Below are 23,188 nucleotides of genomic sequence, written 5' to 3'. Positions count from 1 at the left end.
CAATATTAATGGTAAATCACTTTAAACACGTAGCAATTTGGGAATTTCTGTAGCAAGAAACTTACCAAAGATGAGATCCGTTAGCCAGTTAAGTCTGCTAGAGCTCTGTACTGTCGTTCTTTTAAACACTTACTTCAAGTAAGTCAGCATTAAGTTGGACAAAAATCACAAAAACAAATACGAAAACAAGGTGCATTGCTGTGATAGCTGAATTCATCTGACAATAAAAGACTGCAGCTTGATCTACATAACTGACAACTACATGTTTTGTGAATATGCACATATTCTTTGGAAGCTTCACGTGATAACTTATAACAGAAGACAGAAGACATGCCTTTATAAGGTGACCACATCTCACTATCAGTGCAGAGGTGTGAGGAACAAAAACAAAAAGACACTGATATTATTCAAACAAATCTCCTCTCCTCCTGACCCTAAGTGAAGAAATCTCAATTCTCTTGTTCTTTTGTCTTCAGTGGCCTTAAGCAGATCTACGGCATTTCTTCCTGGGAAGCATGAAGTCAAACAGAGGGGATGTTTTATAGCAAAGGGTTTCACTTCTATATGCAAACTGTTACGGGGCTGTAACACTCTTTACAACAGAAATTTGTCCTTTCATTAAACAGTAAGTTAGAGGCTTTATACCTGGCAAGAAATAATCCTGTTTGAAATGTAAACATACTAAACTTGTACAGTATTATTATATTAAACATAACTACATGCAGAAGAACATTCAACAGCAGTACAGTTAAACAAAGATGAACCTGTACATTCCTCTACGAAGAATTCTATGTTGCTGACAGTAACTGTCAAGTGTATTTACCAGTATGTACTGTTAGCATGCTAAACCATTTCTATTTCACTACTCCAGCTTATCCCCACAACCACCAACACATTCCTTAATGCCCCTGAATTTTACTATGGGAGTGTCAAGGAAAACAGAAAGAAAGAGAATAAAGAAGGAAGTGACACCAGGGACTGAGACATCAGGGCAGATGAGTGACAGAGCTCAGGATGGGTGAAGACTTTGAAGCTCCTCATGCAAAAGGAGCATGTGGAGAAAGCACCATAACAAGTACTGAAAATTAGTATCAGGAAGTGTAGATACAGGGTACCTCCATAGGATAGAGATAGGGTAGTTCCACTGATTATAAAGCACTATTAAAGAAATGAAGGTAAGCCGTGAAGACCCACAGTGAGTGAGGTCAGATTACTAGATGAGATATATATTAAGATTTTTTTACATGGAATGTTGTAATTTGGATATGTACCATCTAAAGCAATCTCCCCATGCAGTAGTCAATTGACCATCACTGGCAGTGAACTATTTTAGCTCCTAAGGAGATTAAAATAACATTCTTTGGACCATGTTTTTAACAAACAGTATCTCTTCTATAAACCCATGCTGTGATTCCCTTTGATATTCTCATCATGTTTCCCACAGTAGTACACTATAGCATCTTGCCTTCCACTTAAATCTTTAAGTTACAAACTGTACAGACGTGGTAGAAGAATTTTGCTTCTGAACAGGACAAGCTATGTTCTAAGTAAAATAGACAGTCATTTAAAAAACATAGCAGTAATTTTCAGATCATGATTACTGGTTATTACATATGAAAGCTGGATAGACACAAGTGGTGTTAATAACAGTTTTTTTTCTGCCCAGCTCATGACTTTGTTGACTGTATATTTGCTACCAAATATCAAATTACTATTTTGAAAGTTTTATGAATTCTGACGAGTTCTGAAAAAGCAGGTAATGCATGTGCATTTTAGTTGAGGCAGCAATCCCTTTCCACAGCACAAAAATTCTCACGTCAGGAAAGCATTGCATTTCTCTTTAGTTCTCTGGCTGAGAACTAGACTGCAATGAGCAGCATAAAAGAAAAATAGTAAGACAGGGGAAGGAAGCACTCTTAGTTGACCAGTGCTGGCTGGGGAGATTGAAACACTGTGCTGGATGTCTGCGAGGAAGTCAGATAAAGGATTACCAACAAACCCATATTTGAGTCAAAGTCTAATGTGCCTTGGAGAAGATTTTATAACCAGGACAATGTTGCTAAGCTGCTCAACTGAAAGTCAGGGATTTAGCTGCTCTTCTGAACATCCGTGTCTCTCAACTGATGCTTAACAAGAAAAAAATAGAACTTGGTAGAAAACAGGCATAATCAGAGAGGTCCTGAATTTCAGCCTAACTGCAGCAGTGTTTCTATAGCGAGGAAGTATGAACATCAGCTTAAAGGATTTATATATTTCTTTTGTAAATAACCAGATCTACTTCAGTCATGCTAACACAGATACTGCTGGATCAACCCAATCTAAGTGTACGTGAGTTTTAGAAGCTAACATTTTCTGCCAGCATCGTTTGAGCTAAACATATGAAATCACAACACTTTCCAGCAACTTCCCAGAAAGCATAATCCTAAGCTGCATTTCATGGTCCAGATACACGCTTGCCCACGTTGCTGGCATACACCAATAAAGTCAGAATGAGGGCCGAGATTTTCAACTAACACACAAAGAACAATTTAAGTCTACACAGACACCATAAAGCTCCTGGAATACTTGGTGCCTAACAGTGTGAGAATCTGCACACTGGTTGTAGTAGTCACACAGTTTTTGCTCATTGATCCAGTTGGCAGAGTCATTTACAAGAGGCTCGCTGCCTACCAGCTGTCTGGATTCAAAACAACATTTGTCCAAGTGAATTTCTACTCTGCAAGGAAGTCCCAGCCAGAGATACTAGCTTGCTGGAGGAATCTACCACTGCAAATCTCACCTAGTAGCTCATATCTCTTAAATTACTGCTACCTGAAAATAAATCCATATAGAATCTGTGCAAAAAACAAAAGAAAAAAAAAAGAAAAAAAAAAGAGTAAAATCAGAGCAAGAGGATGAAAGAAGTAACTGCTGGGAGATGAAAAGGCAGAAGAGGGGATTTAAGGATAAGCTTTTCATTACCACCACATCCATGTAACATGACTCAGTTTTATTAGAGCTAACCTCTTGAAAGAAATGCATTATACACAGAAAAAGCATGTCAACTGCTTTCTAGGACTGCCAACTGAGCTCTCAGCTCCCAAGTGTGAGTTCTGTAATAGAAGTGAAGACTTACACCTTACCATTTCCCCTCTCAGGAATTTTCAGACTAACGTACATAAAAATAAGTATACTGCAAACATACAGTACAAAGTCTGTTTCATCAAGCTAATTTCAATAGAAAACAAAAATAAAGGTTCAATGGCACACAACAAGCAAAGAAATTGAACCATGAGTTTATACATAAAAATTTTGCTTAGATCTATTTATTCCAGGGACAAGTACAGTTGTCTTCATAGAGAGCAGCTGTAAGTAAGTATTTAAAAGGTATTACTTCAAATTCTCAGGATAAGAAACGAAGTCCAAAAAGCAGGACGTACATGATGAATTCAAGTTTAAATACTGAGAGCAAACCAGCTTGACTGATTAGCAGAGATCTGTAGTCAAGTCCACTTGCTCAAATAAATTATGAAAGTTGATTGCTACAGTTGTTTTTAAAATATCCAGTACTGTCAAAAATATGATTAAGATCACTTCAACCTCACTTTATAATCTATATTCTTAGAATGACTTCATCATGAAATGGTCAGTTATGCATATTGTAAAAGATTCTGTAGAAAATACCCTGTAAAAACACTGGTGTACTGACATGAGCATAAAATTACTTGTAATTGAAATAAATCAAGCTATTCAGATCAACAGTTCATTGAATACAAATCCTGTAAGTAAAACAAAGGAAAAAACAACAGCAGTGTGTGAGTGAAATATCAGAAGTGGTGTTACTTACCTGTAACTTAAGCACCAAACAGATTTAAGACTATACTTTCACAACTGAAGACTTGGCAAAATCTTTCTAATAGTTTTCAATGAGATCCTTGCACCCTTGCATCAGTATCACATCCTAAGCTGCAGCTGTCACCAATATAAACCCGTACAAACTGTTTCACTTTTTGTACTGTGTGTTTCTATGCTAATACTGGTGGCATCAAACTTGTCTTTGACCTGCAGTTCCAACTCTGAGCGCAGTCAGAGACACCAAGTCACTCCTATGATTGGGACATAATCAAGACTTCTGTCCTGACTTATTTCACGCTACTGAAGTGTCAGGAAGTGGAAACAAATTGTGAAAACTGTGACAAGCACTTCCAAATCTGTTACAGGAAGCACTTCTAGCAACAGCACCAGTTTTTAAACTGACAGATCAGACAGCTGCTGAATAAAGCGCAAGGCGGTAGCACTGGGCAGAATTTCCCTGACTAAATTGTCCTGCTACCTGCAGATTTACAGCTTAGAGCCTTCCTGAGGTTTGTGTGGGTCACACCAAATGCCTGCACTTATTAGCACCTGATAGAGCCTTCTTTCATGACTGGCAAATAAGATGGGTAACTTTAAGACACATTGGAAGCATTATGTCCTTGAACATTGGTAACTCTTACTGTCAACTAAAACACGTTCATCATTTAAAGGTGACTACTATATGCTGTATTATTACTATTATATTCTCTATTAGTATTTGTAATCATAGTTTACATAGAATCACAGAATTGTTTGTGTTGGAAGGGACCTTTAAAGGCCATCTAGTCAAATTCCCATGCGTGAACAGGGACACCTACAGCTACATCAGGTTGCTTAGAGCTCCATCCAGCCCAGCCCTGAACATCTCCATGGCTGGGGCATCCACCACCTCTCTGAACAATCTGTTCCAGGCTATCACTACCCTTACTGGGAAAAAAAAAAAATAACCAAACCCAAAACAATCCTTCCTTACATCCAGTCTAAATCTCCACTCTTTCAGTTTGAAACCAATGGTCTATACAGCAGTGAATCTTTAATCATCACCATTTCTTGAATACAATCCATTTTTCACTTTAGAGAAGTGCTTGGGCCATGCTTGTTTTTGTTGACCAACACCGTAAGTTCAGCTCACTGTTTGAATGTAAAAGCATTCAATTTTTCCTTTACTTTCTGTCTCAGAATAAATAGTCTACAATTTCTACTATCCTTAGGTTTTTGACAGAGTCAGATCACAGTAACATAACATGCTTTGACAGCTTACATTAACATCCATTACAGGATCCATGGCAACTGCCCAGGCACGTATCTGTAGACTCTGGACAGTGCCAGGACTGCTGCACATGCATCACAAATGAGTATATGTTTGATTCAAACCACCAACAGCGCAGTCATGTCTGCTGTGGCCCAGCTGAGCTGTAAGAACTCACCAACTAGTTGCTGTCCATGAGCTAAGTTACATTAAACATTTTTTGGCCCCCAAAATTTCTTCCCCACCTTTAGTATGAGGAAGGTCTGCTGTTTCTCTGCTAGACTTGATGTTAATAAAACATCTCCCCAGAACTAGCTCTTATACTATTTCAGTTCATTTTCTCCTGAAGAGAGAGTACTTTACTTTTTCCCATTATTTATGTGCATCAAAGTTGAAGAGCATCAACAAAAGAAACTTTGCTACTTTAAGGTGGCAAAACTTAACTGGACACAAGGTAAGCTTGATAGATAATAAAACTACAAACAGCATTCTAAAAAAAAAAATAAATAAATAAATCAGAAAATGGGTACACAGGAGAATTTAAACTTACAACAGTGTATTCCTCATCTGCCTATTACAAAAAGTATGCTTTCAGACCAAAGCCATCTTTGCATAGCAAATTCCCCTCTTCATTTCCCCCTACCAGTACTCGAAAGCAAAAGTCTTCTGTATCAATTCATAGTATAAACAATTCCTGAGAAGCAGCTAACCCACTGAGAAATTCAGATGCATTCTGCAAATCTAAGTGGGAGCTCTTTCAGGGCTCTCGTAACTGATCTTCAGTAGTAGCTGGAAGTCAAAACAGAAATAGCTGCTGCATTGAGAAAGAAGCAAAGCCATATCTTCTCCAAAGTCTCTCCCAAATACACGCCCTGTCTGACGTGTGAGTGGCATGCTTTAAAAGCAAGTTTAAAAATTAACAAGGACTGTTTTGCTTTTAACAGAAAAAAAAAAATGGACTTCTGAAAAACAACAGCTTTAAGCAACAAACTAAATGGAGGAAAAGTTCTGAAATTAAGGGGCAAATTTATGGAAAAGTGTTTCCCGTTAAATACTCCTTGTAGTTTGTATTCTACACAACTCCCACCTTCAAAAAACACATCAAGTGTCTTTGTTTTACTTCAAGAAGCTAGCATAATCAGAAGCAGGCTGCTTTCACAGTTCTCAGGTACTAACAGGTTCTACTTCCCCTTTCTCAGTCATGTTATTTGCACCAAATAGCAAAGAGGCTTAGAAAAGTGAGAAGTTCTACTTATCAAGTAGTCAATCTTTACATATGCTTTGTACCTAGAAGTCCAAGTCTCAACAACAGCACACAGCTGAAAGGTTTTAATTCAAACACCCACCTGGAAAACCCCCATTATCAAAAGATGATGCAGCCCAGAGTTTAGAGAAAATAAGACAATAATAAGCCACTTTCTGCATCAAGATGTAACAGCACGAAACCTGCCTGTGAGGGTTAAGAACTACCTTAAACACCTGTGATGGCAAGTGCTCTGACATGAACATTTAAGTCTCCAGCAGCACGTCCAGAATTTCAAACTTAATACAGTAAAGCTATTTGAGATTCTTGCTGAGGAAGTCTAGCACATAAAACACTGAATTCACATGTAGTCTTTTTCAGTTAGCCAGAGCCTTTGCAGTCTGTGACAGTCAAATGCTACAAACCTAGGTTCCATGTTGCTGCGTGACTTACCCGCACGAGTGCATCATCTATGATGTGATCACGTCTCACTTTAAGTCGTAAATATGGGTTGAGCTGCTGTCCTTGAACTAAGCTGTAGAGCACAGTTATGCGCCGTTCACTGTACATCCGGATCCTATTGTCATAATACAGTCCCAGGTTCTTAGTAACAGCATTCAATATGAAGGGACAAGTCATAAAAGAGAATTTATTTTCCGTTTCTACTTTGAAGAAAGTGTAGTCTTTGTCCATTTCTAGAACATCATTCAGTGGTTCATTAATAAATTCTTCAAAGGGGATAAGTGGTTTTCTGCAATCTATAGTTTTAACACCAAGTTCAGTTTCCAGTGGGTCCACTCGAGGACCTTTTTTATTTCTTCTTTCCTCACCCAACAGCTCTTGAAGAGTTAGTTCACTTGATTCCGGGATGGGTTCTTCATCTTCCTCTTCATTATGATCCGTATCCACATCCCCTCCTACTACATTTGCATAGTAAACCATTTTCAAGCACTTGGAAGCAGCAACAACAGCATCGTCATCGTTCACTAAGTTACGACTGTTGAACTCGTTGCTTATGACTTTGTAAGTAATAAGCTGCTGAAACGTCTCCATCATTCTCCGAATTTGGTCTGCTCTATACTTAGACCACAATCTGACCAGTTTTGCTTGAGCTGCAAGGGGCAGCTTGCTCATTGCTTTGCAAAACAACGGCAGAGCCATTTCCAGATATTCTGGGCTATGAAGATTGCCATTCTCCATAACGATAATAAACAAATTCAGATAGTTAGGATCCCGAGAGTATACATTGTGGTAAGTCAAGTCACATTCCACATTAGGTGACAAGTACACAAGTGCATTTAAAAAGGCAGTTTCTATTTTTTCATTAGAAAGTAACCTGTCGTAGACCCGCCTGACTGCTTCAATATCTACAGACACTTCATCAGGGCCTAATTTTTGGAGGTTATTATCTCCTTGTGTACTATCACCTATTCTCGATGATGAAGATGATGACGCGCCTGAATCTTCTTCCATAGCAGCAGCCGAACAGGCAGCTTTTTCCTTTTCATCTTCATCTTTGTCTTCATCCTTCCCTTGAAGAGACTTGAGCTCCTCCTTGGTGTGATGCTTGGCTTTTCTGAAACTCTGTACCAGTGCCTCAGCACTGGAAAATACTCTCCCAATCACTCGGATTAAAGGGGAATAATCCTCTTTCTCTCGACATAGTTCAAGAATTTCATATATCTTGTCTTCCGTTAGAAAAGTCACATCTATAACAAGAGAAAATATTATTATTAATTGTATTAAGATATAAAATTAAGAAAATACTGTTAACATGCTTTACACAATAAAGCTGTGTATATTATATCATCAACACATGTTAAAAAAAAACCAAACAGTGTCAACTTAGTGTCAATTTATAAATTCAAGACATACCTGACTTTCATTAGCACGATAAACAACAAACTCAGGATTCTTTTGTATACCATCTTATTTGCAGTGTTGATCAGAGAACATGCTGTGATAGAAAAACAGCCTTGCAGTTGATTGACTTCGTTTAGTTTCATAGTATTAGATTGTCTAAAGAAGAGTAACTAGAGCAATCAGCAAGATGTTAAAACCTTAAAAGCCTTATAATAAGGCTGTGTGACATAATACCAATGCTTCTGGTAAATCAGTACAGCCAATACACAAGTCATTACGCTACCTGAACTAAACTGTATCAACTTTTTTCCAACAGAGCACACACATGATCCAACTTAAGGATAGATTTTTAAAAGACTCAGTAACTTATTTTGTTGAATATTAGAAATAAGATTATTAGAAATAAGTAAGAAATTTTATGAGTTCTGCAACAGTTTTTGCGTAATACATACCTGAAAAACATTCAAAAACCCCTCAACTCAGGGTTATAAGCTTTTGCTGCTTTCTAAATTACACGCACTGTTGGGCAGGTGGGTTATTTGTATGAATAACAACTGAACATACTCATCAACATGCTATTCATATAGTCAAGGTGGCTTACACATCAACAGCGTGGTACCTGTTTCCCAGACCCTGTACTCATTTTAAGGTCCACTTGCTAACCCAAATCTCTCTTTCTATCTAGTAACAAGTGAGAAATAGCATTGGTTACAGTTTTCTCCACTTCTCAAACAGCACCCACAAGTGCTCTCGCACCAGGTGATGATTCCAGAGTAAGATTACCACCAAACACACTGGTTATACTGGTGGTGTTGATAAATACAGTGATGTGATGTGCGTTCTTAGATATGCAGAGATACTATTATGCGGACTGTTTTCATTCTATCTTAATCAGATTCTTCTGAACTAGTACACAGAATGAAAACTGAATTTATAGCCACCTCTGCAGACAGTAAGCCTATCATCTTTGTATAGACCAGCATATGTTGAAGCATTTTCAAATGTTATTGCCTATATTAATGTCTACTTGGAATGAACGTTACATTAAAAATATAAACTAAGTCATGCAGAGAGACAATTCATTTTTTTGCAGAGCCTCACAGCCATTCTTAGAGCACAAGTAACATAAGCTTAATCTTTTCTATGTCATGCTACTAAGATTGACTTCCATTAAATAAGAAGACAGCAGAAAAAGCTTCAAAACTAAGATCTGTCCCGCTGAATAAATAACAGCAATGAAGATATTATAAAAAGATTAAATCCTGGTACACTTCCTATTTTTATTTGCTGTAGCGCACGTGTAAGCAGCAAACTTGCCTAGAATACATTCCGCTTCTCAGATTGTTCTGTGCCATAACCCTTGAAAACAAGGACTATAGCCTCAAGTTCACTGACAAGTGCATGGAAGTTATACATAGCTCAAAAAATTACTAATAGAAGCTGATAATTTAATAGTAACACGTTTTAAATTCAGCAGGATTTCTCCAGTCATTCTTTTACATGCTTTTAATATTTAAGAAACAAACCATGTGCTACTTCTTGTTAAAATATTAAGTGTTACCATCAGCAGTTTCACAATAGCTTTGTCATATCCTGAGACCATGCTCCAACTGAGTTGCTATGGAAGGGTCTTACTTTATAGCAGTGATCAGCATCTGATGTACCTGATGTATCTGATGTATCAGACACTGACTGGCTGGAGAACAAATCCAGCATAAGCAAAGGTTCCTTCTAACTCCAGTGACTTTCAGCTGACACATCTGAATACGTGCAGTTATTTGTGCCTTCTCTCACACTTTCTACTACAACTAAGTCTTCTAACTGTGTAAACACAGCTCCTCTCAGACCTTGCTCTCATTGATACCCATGACAAATCCACACACAAAGTCAAATTTCAGCAGGGATCCAAAAGCAGCACTTATCTTCCAATTTCACCAAGTACCATTTTGACCATGAAAAAGGCTGACTGTGATCTATACACGGTTGGCAAATTCCCCAATCAGCAAAACTTATTAATCACCGTTTTATTATCTCTGTTACGACTGTGTCATTACTGCCTACCCACCTGTTCCCAACTCAATGTACTGGCAATAAGAGCTGAAGACATGTTTCCAGGCTAATTATAACACAAACTTTGAAATGGTTCTTTTTATATTTGACTGCATTTCTAATCTATATTTGTGTTTTTTTAAAAAACAAATTCATTATTTCCCTGACTTTTTCCTTCCTCTTTTCAGAATGTCATCTATGCTATTAGTGACGTGCTCACAGTTTCCAAATAAACCTTTCCTAAGAGATAATAATTCTAGCATTTATCATTACAGAAAAGAAACACAGCATCATAGAATGGCCTGGGTTGAAAAGGACCACAATGATCATCTAGTTTCAACCCCCCTGCTATGTGCAGGGTCACCAACCACCAGCCCAGCTGCCCAGAGCCACATCCAGCCTGGCCTTGAATGCCTCCAGGGATGGGGCATCCACAGCCTCCTTGGGCAACCTGTTCCAGTGTGTCACTGCCCTCTGTGTGAAAAAGATCATTTAAATAATTCCAAGAGGCAGTTCTTCTAAATTATTTGAAACTTCCAACCCTGTGTCAAGCATAAAGGCAAGCCGCATACCCTTTTCCTCGGCTTCTGTAACTTTGAATGCAGTTTTCTCTGAAACTGTTGTTGAAGCGTATTAAAAAAAAGAAAAATAACTAGAGTGCTCTAGAGTTACTCTGTCCATACAGCTACAAAGACAGGTCAGTATTTGTGATTTGACAAAGCACAATGTTTGAGTCACTGCTATAGACAATGGGCTGCCTTTGGATGGATTGCAAAGATTCTTACTTACCTATGTTGCAGAGGGATGGTAGGGCAGAGGTAAACAAATGAAAATCCTGTATGTGCACATCTCCATTCAAATACACAAGACTAAGAGACAAGCCACAAAACAGACCTAACATGTTTCTTGCCAGTCTAACACTAACTGGGCTCCTTTTTCCCCTCTCCACTGTTTGCATCTTTGCTCACTCAGATCACGCATAATTTGGGGACACATCCTCATATCAGCTAAAGATGAAATTAGTATTGACTGCAGCATCTCAGGTCTCTTAAAACAGTTATATTTCATTGATGATTCTACAAGTCTTTCTCTAATTCTTTGCTGTGAATGGTTTCCCATTCTTTGCTTAAATTTTTTTCATTTGGTAGGTGGATTTTTTTTTGGATGCTTATTTTTAGGCAACAATCAAGGTGCCAGCTTACACTGTGGTCTCTTTCTCTAGTGTTCTCTTACCTTGATTTGCAAATAAATAACCTGTCTAGTAGTCATAACTGGAAGGTCTGGCATTCAGTAAAAACACAGCTTCACACTAACGGTTAACTTTTGTACAATCACAAGGAGGGCATGTTCTAAAGCCATGCACAGTCCAAAACAAATCTATAGAGGACAGTCTCAGGGTTATATCAGCCCTATTTCCGCTTAAAAAAAAAAAAAGTCCACTGAACAAGCATATCATCTATTGTATCATTTTTGTTTACCTGTTGTATTTCTTAACACTGGAATTATTTGAAGTGCAACTCTTACATCTCATTTACTACAGAGCAATTACAAAACTGGCTAAAGTAGTCAAACTAATGCAGGCATACAACAGCACTTAAGAAAAATCTCCATGTTTGCAGTAATCTCAGAAGGCAAATGAATGAACGAATTCATCTAAGATGACAGACCAATATTGGAGATGCAGTGAAGATCCAGATTTGGAATCAGTGTTCAGCATTCATCCAGATATCTCACATGATCTGCAGTAAAATATTTTAAGGTTGACCACTGTATTTTACTTAAGAAGTCAGCAGAACACCACCACACTGAAAGCTGCTGGTTTGTACTTGAGCATATTGTGTTCTACTTTATAAGGATTCCAAAGTATCATCTTACCTTTGAAGTCATCTCTTGGGCCTTGCATTTCCTTCTTGTTCATTTTTCTGTCAGTGCAGGAATTGTTATGGGCACCCTTGGAGTTGTTTTCTAGGTAAGCTGAGCTCGTTCCTTTCTTGGAGGGATGAGGATCACAGAGTTTTGCATTAATCTTATAAAGCTCGAGGGCCTTAATGGCTGCTGCATTGTTATCCATACGGAGAAAAGTTGGACAGGAAGCACAAAATTCATTCGTGCAGGCTTCATTTCCACAGCCCTCAGTTAACTGGTGGTAGTAGCGCTCTATTAGATGCTTTGCAGCTGCTCGCTTCCTGTAGCAAACATTCAAACAGTAAGTACAAGGATTAGTAGAGCTTTCACATACAAAGCTCATTCAAAGCATCAGCAAGGCAGAGATTAGTCAGGCACTGAAACACAAGATTTCTGAATCAGAGGGAACATCAGGAGATTCCTTTATAATGCGGGACTCTCGTCTTGACAAATGCAAATGTATTTAACGCAATTTCATTTATGGGTCCTCTGAAATGAAAAGGTAAATCTTGTTTACACACAGGTACGAGCTTCACATTCTAGTGTTACAGTGGACACAATCTCAACTGGTAAAAAAAAAAGAGCAGTTCAGTTGCAAAGCAAGGCTGAAAGTAGAACAGAACTGGATTTACAGGTAATCAACTCTCTGATGCAGTCTTGAGAGGTACAGTTGCCATTGAGAGGACAGCTACATGACAAATAATCGAGGCATTTGTTTAGTAATACTATCAATAAATACTATACAATAGGATATAAGTCCTTTAAAATATGTTTTCTCTTTTAATACACAAGATTCCAGATGATCATGGTTATCTGACATTAATCTGTTATTTAAAAGAGCAGGAAAAGCGTTACTTGGTTAACTGAACAACTGACAAAACCATGATTAAAGATGAGCTCAATAACCTCAGCTTAGTGAAGTATATGGCTCTCAACCAGCTATTTGCCAAATTCTCCCCTTCCCCCAAAGTAACACAAGTCAAGCATTTTGAAGAATAACAACTGTATCTCTAGATTACTCAATGTGCCTAGCACTGTACACACACAAAAACATCTAAATGGTCAGTTTCTAGAGCCACACGTTTACAGAAACATGCAAATGGTAAATAAAACACCTGAAAGCTATTGCTCATTAAGACAGAAAGAGCTACATGCAGCACCAAGAACACCATATTTCACTGTATTCTCAAAACAAAACAAAAAAACCCTATTATTTTAAGAAAGCTAGTTATGAAAGCAAGATATCAAATAGAAACAAAATCTCTAACATTTTGGAAATGTCAAACTTATAGGTCTTGAACGTAACGATACGCTACATGTCTAAAAGTTAGAAGGTGGGAAGAAGACATAAATCAGAAACTGTGACAACTGAAGTTGCTTTTTCCAGAGGTTGATGCACGCACAGATTCTGCTTAGAACAAGTGCATTAGAACTGAAGCCTCAGACCTGCTGGTATTCCTCGGCACTTGCTGTGCCTAGCCATTAACATGGGTTGGTCAAGTACTAGAGTTTCTAAGCAGTGGCTTCAAAAGGGGAAGTGTCCTCATGTTCTTAAAGTAACTACTGAGATGTATGTTATTCAACAGTAACACTCCTATTCCTTCTCTACGATCATGAGATCTGTAAGAGCAAAAGGGAAGAAAACCACTACTCCCAATGTCTGCCTGACCTCAACTTTCCAAGAACAGAATAAAAAAGTTTCCCTGGTGCCCCGAGGCAGAGTTGGAAGCTCACAAAAAAAGTAGAGCAGCACCATCAACACCGTCAAAGCCACTACTGCGTAAGGAAATAGAATAGCTATATCCTGATCTGAGGAAAGAGTTCCAGCCTTTGGAGTTTTTACATATTTGGTTTGAGGCCTGTATCTGTGTGCACATGCATACAGAATGACAGTCATCCTATATCCACATGAGCATTTTAGCTTTATGCTTCCTCATCACACTTTTCTTTCATTTTATTTCTCCACTGCAGTCTACATGTAGACTCTTTGCAGCAATGTTTTTTCTGACCTGTGTAAAAACCTATGAATGTTATAAGGATTATTTCTCATAAGCCTCTCTACATGTGGGCATACATTTTCACCCAGAGTAGCCAGAATTGTTACTCATATTAAATACACTGCGAAAGGATGACCAATTTCCTACAAGAGAGGGCTTACATTTTCAAGCTGGATAAGTTGCTAAAGAAGCATCCACACCTTTCCTGCTCGTGTAACATTTTAACTATTTCAGTATATAAACGCTGATTACGTTAGCAGTATTTCATTACATCAAACACTATGTTTTAATCAGGTAATATCTAAAATACTAAGGCACAGCATTAAGACTAGAGTTGTCTCTAACAGCTGACATCTAAGGAACTCTTCTTCTTTCCATATCCACTATGATGGAAAGCAAAAAGCATAGAAATGGCATTCGTGAAAACTAAAAAAAGCTACTGCAGAACCATTACATATTTTCTCGTATTAATTCTTGATTTTTATGTAAAAAAAAAACCAAACAACCAAAAACAGCAAATGTAAGTGAACACTGCAGCACCCTTTAAGCTCCTACGCATGGGTGTAGCAAACAGTAACTAGTTCCCTACAAATTCAATGGCTAGTTAACTGTACATCAGCACAGAGACACAGCATAGCTCAGACTGCAGCGGATGACTTATATGCATCTTTATAAAGACCCACACTGCTGTTGTCTATCTGATTTCAAAACTTGCTTGTACGGGCACAGTTATACACATTTTACAGATTTGCCCTGAGGATAACTTCCCACACAGTAGGCCTTGTATAACCTTCTTAAGGAAGACACTATACTTTGGTGAGGACAAGAGCCTAGTGTAATATGTATATAACTTCTTCCTTCCCCAAAGCCCAATAATTCCACAAGCACATTTTCCATTTTAAAAATTAACATATTCCGACTTACTTATGCAGCACTTAAAAAAAAACACAAGAATCCCTATTGGCTTTTTTAATTGTTCTTTAACTAATAAAAAGCCAGATAAGTACTTTGCATCTGTAATTGAAATGCTGCCAAATCTGCAGGGTAGCACAAGAAACTGTACAACTGAGCCTCCACTTTCCTGGAGACGTTGGTAAAATAACATTTTGAAGCACAGAATGATTTAGACTGGGAAAGGCCTTCAATATCAAGTCCAGCCACCAACCTGGCATACCAAGTACTATCGCTAAAACACGTCCATAAGCCACATCAACATGTCTCATGAACACCTCCAAGGATGGGGACATCCACTCTTTCCCTGGGCAGCCTTTTCCAGTGCTTGACCAACTCTCTTGGAGAAGACCTTTTTCCAGGTACCCAGTATAAACTTCTCCTGATACAACCTAAGGAAGTTTCCTCGCATCCTAGCACTTGTCCCTGGAAAAGAGACTGACACCCTCCTCCTCGCTGCAGCCTATTTAGGCAGCTGTAAAGAGCTATGAGGTCTCCCCTCAGGCTCTTCTCCATACTAAACAGCCCCAGTTCCCTCAGAGACTCGTCGTAAGTCTCACTTTCTAGTTTCTTCTGCCAGATGTCTAAAAGACATATAAAACAAGGAACTGAATGTGGTAGTTCAAAAGTTTCAACACATCTAATTTGTGCTTCTCAGATATCTTAAGCTAAATACAGAGAAATGCTACATAAAGTAAATATTTTTGCAACAGAGAAAAATAGAAACTTAATAGGCTGAGTAATTATACTACACTTTGGAAATAAGAACACCTTCAAACCCAAAGCAGTCAAAATCTTACATACCAAAGTGTAGTTATGGACAGCCATCTTTGCGAATATGAACGCTGGTTTTTGAGAGCGTCTTTCAAATTTTGCTTGTTTTCCTTCTTCTGCTTAATTAAGTGTAATAACAGCAATGCCTGAAGAGAAGTTTCCAGTAAAAGCACTGCCCACAAAGCATGCCTGCACATCCAAATGCCGGAAGTTCCACCCAGAGTCGGAACTGAGCACCACCCCTTGGTTCCTAGTGATGTTATAATACCTTCTGCCCACTTCAGCCAAAGGCATCCCAGCTAATGTATGCCTGCAAAAACACACATGGAGCTCATACTTCCAAACTTTGATCCTTTCAACATGATGTGCCTTTCAGGCAGTGAACACCCAATAGCTGGGTGCAGACTTTGACTCCCTGAGTGAAGTGGGTGGCACTCACTTCACCACACAAGCTGGATCTGATGTGCCTCCAGGAATTGTGTGCTGAAAGAGTCACAGCACCTCCTCAAGATGAACATGAGAACAGAAGAGTCTCCTGGTTACATGGAGCAATGCAGAGACAGCTAGAGAGATGGTGCCACTAATATGATCAGAACATCCCTCAATCTTACCTCACAAATTACTTTGTTACACTCTTATTTGAAAAGCATTCATTACTGTCATTTTTTCTGCTGATTATTAACTAACTCTAGGCTCAAGAAACATAACATTATTCCACAGACTAATTCCACAGTTTCATACCCAGGTTCCTATCACTTCAATATTCAGTTAGCCAAGACATTTAGAGATGAATAAGGGATTAACTGCACACTGGCTTTTCAACCCAAGCAATATCAGAAAAAATGCCTGAATTTTTAATTTTCCTGCAAAACATTTCAGATCTGAAGGCATTAAATAATTGCCTGATAATTGATTGTGCAAAACAATTAATGTAAGCAATCAACATATGTAAACGAGACTAACTACAGACATTATACCTCACTGTGATTTAAATGCCACACTTGAGTCTACAGAATTAACACCTTTTCAAAAGATTGAGAAATACAAATCTTAATAAAAAAGCCCATAAATGAACATAACTACTATAAAAAAGTAACTTGAATTACTATTGGAAAAAACTTCAGCTTAGGATTAAATAGAAGCTTACAGTGCCTTACTCTCTTTGAACAAATGTGTTATTGAAGACAAAATAAGAAAGTACAGAGGAATTACCAGGTGTTAGATTAGTTTTCATAAGTTTAACTGCACAAAACATTTCAGTAGCTCTCCAGATTTTAAGTTATTAAGTAAGGAGTCCTAAATACTAATACACTGTACTAGCTGCAAGGCCAAGAAAAGATCAATTCCATCTTTAATGGAAAGAAGTGAAACAAACATACTTGCAGGAGGCCTTCAGTCTGTCTCATATTCAGAAGAAAACAAATTTTTACCAAATATTAAGCAAAATTATTTACTGTATTTTGTGTTGTTTTCCCTCTGTCAAAAACGTCCTGACATTTGTAAAATGTAGTTAACCAGATTAAACTCCATGCCGTACTGTAAAAGCTCACATGTGTACGGTATGACATTTAAACAGTACTTCACAGCCCGACCAACTGCACCTCACTAACAATAAAACATACAGACTGTGTTCTGAGATGCTGATTCTAATCACCTCCTTCTGAGCCACTGCTGTATTCTAGTAGCAAATTTGATCAAAAATAGACTACTTTACAAAAAATATTTATATTAGAGTGACTATTGCAACATATATCTAACAAGAAGGGACCTAACTGCTCATCATCACACACTCTCCTTGCACAACTCCAAAGAAAGAGGCCAAGTACAGTAAATGGAACATCACACAACCCTATTTTCAAGTTAAAAAGTTTCTGGAGTTTTTAGTAAGCTTGGTTTCATGGCAGAATTCTTTTACTGAGCTCATTCTATTCGACACTGTCCTAAAACAGCAACCATGGTCACGCAGATACTAACTGCAGGTAGCATGGGATTGAAGACCTAAGCAAACACTTTAGCTCTCATTTCAAGAACAGTCTAGCATTTACAGATTAGAAAGCTTCAGCTTATGCAAATCCAGCTCTCCTCTCAGCTATGAGGAAAATAATTTAAGGCATTCCATGCCTAAAAGGCTCTAGGGTAGCACTGGTATGATGAAACACTAATACAGTCACAGTTCATACTTGCAATGGCTATTAATCATTTTTCTGGCATATTTTGGGAGGCTGCAGCAGAATTTTCCTTTTGCCATTCTTTCAGGGAAATGAGCCAGCTACAAAACCTACTCCAGTGTGAGATGACTATGCAACACATCTAATGACAACATTTTAAGAGGGACAGTGATATCTGATGGTTTCAAAACCAAACAGACATTTTAAAGTTTAAAGCAAACCATCCACAAGACCATAAAGGAAGCTAAATTATAGAAAACTATCGTATGAGAATGCCCAAGCCTTGGGCATGACAAATGACAACAGATGACAGATAGTGAAAATACACAAACTTAAGAGCTGTCAAGTTATTCTTAACGTAAATGAACAAAATTTAGTTCTAAATAGGTTTTTAGAATGCTGCACGAATCAACGCCAGATATGATTGCAGGTCTGTAGCAGGAGCAGACAGCAGAAGATGCTGACATTGAGAATGCAAGAATTTGAATGGATGCTAAGGAAAAAAAAACATAAAAAAATAGACTCTGAGCTAACACCAAGATGTTCATTAGGCAGAGGGAGAACTTGAAAAGCTTTGGATAAGTAAGACTCTTATTCATGTAAGAATTTGCTGCATCAGTGTGAAAGACTTGGATTTTCTGTTCATTAACACATGCGAAATGCATGACTATGCTCCTGGTATGGAGCCTTGCAATGCAAAATACAAACAAATAAAGCAATTATATCAGCCAACCAGTGCAAAACAACTTGTCATTGTGCAAATATAATGCTTCCATAAATTCCTACACTTACCAACAAATTATAAGCACATAAATAGCATTGTTACTATTTTAGCAACACTGCCGGCCTGCAGGTCAAACTGTTATTCAGCATACCATTCCACCTAATGCAAAGAGCAACTATGCAGCAGGATTGCAGAAATTCTCTGTAATTGGTGACATATACATCACATCCTGAAATAGTTCTAAAAACTCACAAGTGTACTAGGTATAGAGGCTCTATACTATGTATAGACGCTGCATATGGATCCCTATAGCTTGACTGGCTAGTGTATATTTTAGACACATAAAACCTATGTAGTCAGAGCAAGTCTGATCATCATTCTGCACACACATACAAAAAACACCTCAGCTTTTACAGAAAAGCTGCAGATGTTAATTTTTCAGATTCAATTTTAGGGAGCAAAACATACTGTCAAATTGCTAGAAGAGAAATATAGTTGGATTGGCTCTTCTTCCTGATTTACCCCCTTCTTTATACTTTCTTAATTTCACACCTATCAGGGTCCTCATTACCTTACCTATCTGTGTTTGCGGTGGGTAAAAAACAGCAGATCAGCTGATAATGTCCAGGAAAGACTACAGCCAGGCCACAGCCAAACAATTGTTTAGGCCAGGAAAACACAGAACCATAACCCAACTTGCCCCAGGATCACTAAAATAGGCTGCTACATCAGCAGAAGACATTACAGCAGAGCCTCTGCCCTACAAACCTCTGACTGACATTTGTCCATATAGCAGTTGTCAGTTACCTCACAAAACCTGTACTCCTATGCAAGCAGCTAGGCAGCACTTCTGGTTTGCATGAGAGAGGGCAAGCAACCTTGCCATCCTAGGAGAAATATTCCTCTTTGTACAAGAAAAGAATTTCTTCCAATGAATTTCTAAAAATGCATGAGGAAAGCATTCTTTGTTTCTTTTTCATCCGTTAGGTAATGCAATGCAATGTAAAGCAGCCTGCCTCAGCTTTGCCCGCTCTATGTTGGGAAGCTGCAGCAATACACTATGCCCATGATCTGCAAGACACCCAGCCCATGATGTGTAGAATGCTAGACCACTTGACGGGAGGCTGGGGACAAGACAGTTGACTTAAGGCCACAGAAAATGTCTGTGGCAGCAGCAAAATTAACCCAAATCTTTTGAAGCCTAGGATAGTATGCTAACAAATGGGTTACATTCTCTCTATTATTTCAGAAGTTCTGTTCTTAGCCAGAAGAGCAATGTTTGTGGCTTCCCTATTTGAATTTTAGCACAGGATGGTTTGAATAGCTAGAAAAGAATCTTTGTTTGCTAATGCGCAGAAGAATGAAGCCTCAAGTAACTTTTATCTTTTTAAAAATGGTCCTCTCATTCCCACAACCTTTTTTTTTTTTTAATTTGAAATTGAAAGGAACATTTCAGCCAAATACAATCTTGCTTCTAGTTAATTTTGACTTCTGGGCTAACGAAGATAGACCAAAACAAGGTTCTCAACTGCTAGGAAGATGCTAGATCAATACTGTTTAGTGAAAAGAAGTTAGTTTGCTGTTTTTAAGAGTACTTAGCATATGAATTTCCCAAATCAAATCAGACTGTTTTCTTTCCCTTATGCTAGCAATTGATCTGCTCCAACAGATACTAGCAGACACCATGCCTTAGTAAAGAGTTGTCTTCAATCCCACACATGATATTAGTGAGTAGCATGCAGAAACCATACCCTACTGCCACATCTGAGTATAAACCTTGCAGATTTTTGACACTTATGCTACCATCTACTGGTTCATGTTAAAATAAACTCTTGAGCTCTCCCTTCAACCCATTCACCTCCAAAAAAAAAAAAAAAAAAAAAAATCACAGTATTTACAAAACCATTTTTCCATAGTGCAATATTAGTGTGATATTTTGTAATGTGATACCATATTTCCACTCATCTTCTTGAGGTACAAAAGTAACTCTTATGTCCAAATATTCAAAACATTTTTAAACAAGATACACTGAACTCATCCACTCAGGTACTTACATTCGGCTAGTTTCAATGTTTTCAGAGTGAGGTTCTCCTGGTGATCTGCAAATACAGACGAAGTCTTAAGTACTGTTTGTTATTTTAAGTCATTACAATATGAAAAGTTACGAGAAGGGAAAAGCGATTAACAATGGTAATTATATAATTCTGAAGTATCAGCTTTCCTGCACTTGCACATTTAACTTGTTTGACCAAACTCTAGAAAGTTTAACATAAATCTGAGAACACCTTCAAGGCAAAGGACAGCATTTTTCCCCACAGTTTATGCAGCAGCAACCACCAGAGGAGACTTCTGTTGGCAGTACTTCCTTATTCAGGTTGCATGATGCAGCAGTTCTGGCCTAATTCCTCATAACCACTTCTGTAACCAAAAGGTATATTCAAAGTTCACCAGTGATCAACAGCTGAACTTTAAGATGCTGCAGCTCAGAAGCAGGCTTCAACATTCTTTAAGCAAATTTCTTGTCTCTCATTACTCAGATTTATGTATGTAACTTCACAGAACATAAGAGTTACAATTTCCTATTTCTTCATTCCAATCAACAGGTCAGCCAGTAATTTTGAGAATTAGATGTTACTGCCTGGCATTTGTACCTACCATTTTAACTTAATATAGAGTTGTTTAAGGGGTATAGTTTCACATTCACTTAAGACAGCTAAATTACAGGTGCCTGACTCCTCCTTATTCCCATCTTGTTCTTTAACTTCCTGAATCAGCACTAGCATAATTTATTTTTAAAACATTAATTTTTATCATTCTAGGCTCCCCCAATCCAGTGAGACTTCTAAGCCAGAAGGCAAGGCAATACAAATACAGTTTTGATTTCAACCATATTAAGCTGCTTTTCAATAATCTTGTGAACTGTACTCAACTTTCACTGCAGTAGATTTTGGTATAGTTGACTGGAACTGCTGAACTGGATCTATTGCGTAGAGGAGTAGAAACACACAGAGTCATTACAGCAACACTTGGTAGCTTACACGAACAAAAACGTCTTTCATGACAGAGCTTTCTCAAAACAGAAGTGAGCAAATATCTGTAAATATAACTCACTCATTTTGTAGGTTTCAACCAAGTTTGCTAGTGGACTTCGGTTAGCACAGCTAATGTTCTCAGTATTCTCTACTAAAACCTTAGTTCCTTTACTGACACACCAACTTTCTAGAATTTACCAAACTGTACTACGTTAGCAGATGCAGTGCCTAGAAAGCATTTCTGGCACACAATTTTAAATTCCTAAGCTAACTGGATACTGTGCAATGACAGATGATGCAGAACACAGGAAGTTATTTGTTTATATTTCACTAAGTTACAAAATTCAACTGACACTAGGAGTGGAACTCACTATCCAACGAAGTATATACTCATGCTTAGAATGCACAGCTAAAAAAGAAGTTAGAGAAAAAACCCAGCCTCAAAATTTGATCTTTTTACTCCCTCCAAATGATCCTCACCATACTTATTCAAACTCAGGACTGACAAAAGAGCTGCAGTAGAAAAATAATGCTCAACAGCAAAACAAATGAAAGGTTAATCTCCCCTTTGACTCTCCAAACCAAGTCTCCAGATACTTAACAAAGAAGAGCAAACCTCTTCCTAATTATTTGCCTAATTATACAAGTGGTTGAAGCCATCCAATCTGAGGAGTGAAGGAGAGAAGCGTCTACACACCAGCTAGCTCCTCTATTAACAGGCATGACTTCAGAAACCAAGAGCACAGAGCCAATCTGAAAGTTTGAGGCAGTTGTTTTCTCTGTGTTACTTGTATGCAATGTAACCCAATGAAACTACGGATGATGGCAATGCTTTAAGTTGCCATGAAAATACACACAAAACAGTGGTGTCAAGAAGTCAAGACTATTAGTCGCTTTGATCCTTTAAAAACACAATATGAAAAATTGCAGAAAAGAACAGCAGATTAGCATCTAAACCTAATGTTGTAAAGAAAAAACTAGATGGCAGTCTGCAGTGCAGACAAGTAAACAACAAATCAGTATACCCAATCTCTTTTCCTACCCTTATAGTTTATGTATAATATATGAGAAGACTAAGTGCCAGGAAAGCTCAGGGGAAAAAAGACTAGCTAAGTTTAAAAAAGTTTGGTCCTTTGAGGTAAGTAGTTCAACAGGAAAAGGATTCAAATTCCTTCAGATTATCTTTTGCTGTAACGTGAGCAGATCTACCATAAGAGTGACTTGCAGAAATTTTAATCCACTCAATAAATGGATTTTAACAGGTTTCAGATGACAGCGTAAGCAACAAATATGATGAGCTTTGAATACTCATTAAAACAATACGCAAGACCAATCTATTTACAACAACTGTACTTATTTGTTGAGAAGCTGTTTATAGTAACTGTTTACAAACAGAAAA

The 23,188-nt window shown here is 37.9% G+C and overlaps 1 protein-coding gene across 5 annotated transcripts in view; it reads right to left on the bottom strand.

Annotated features, from left to right (window-relative positions):
* Positions 1 to 23,188, bottom strand: part of UBE3A (ubiquitin protein ligase E3A) — a 49,098-nt gene that overhangs the window by 8,996 nt on the left and 16,914 nt on the right. For all 5 annotated transcript variants that reach the window (XM_052705700.1, XM_052705699.1, XM_052705697.1 and 2 more), the window contains 3 exons: positions 20,812 to 20,856; positions 12,114 to 12,424; positions 6,780 to 8,035 (listed from right to left, as the gene is read on the bottom strand). In XM_052705700.1, the coding sequence (XP_052561660.1) occupies positions 6,780 to 8,035; positions 12,114 to 12,424; positions 20,812 to 20,856 (1,612 nt within the window). The remainder of the gene's footprint in view (positions 1 to 6,779; positions 8,036 to 12,113; positions 12,425 to 20,811; positions 20,857 to 23,188) is intronic.

The sequence above is a fragment of the Tympanuchus pallidicinctus genome, unplaced genomic scaffold, assembly GCF_026119805.1.
Source record: "Tympanuchus pallidicinctus isolate F22 unplaced genomic scaffold, pur_lepc_1.0 scaffold6, whole genome shotgun sequence".
Taxonomy (NCBI): Eukaryota; Metazoa; Chordata; class Aves; order Galliformes; family Phasianidae; genus Tympanuchus; species Tympanuchus pallidicinctus.
Note: the sequence above shows the minus strand (reverse complement) of the source record. Positions and strands in the feature narration are given on the sequence as shown.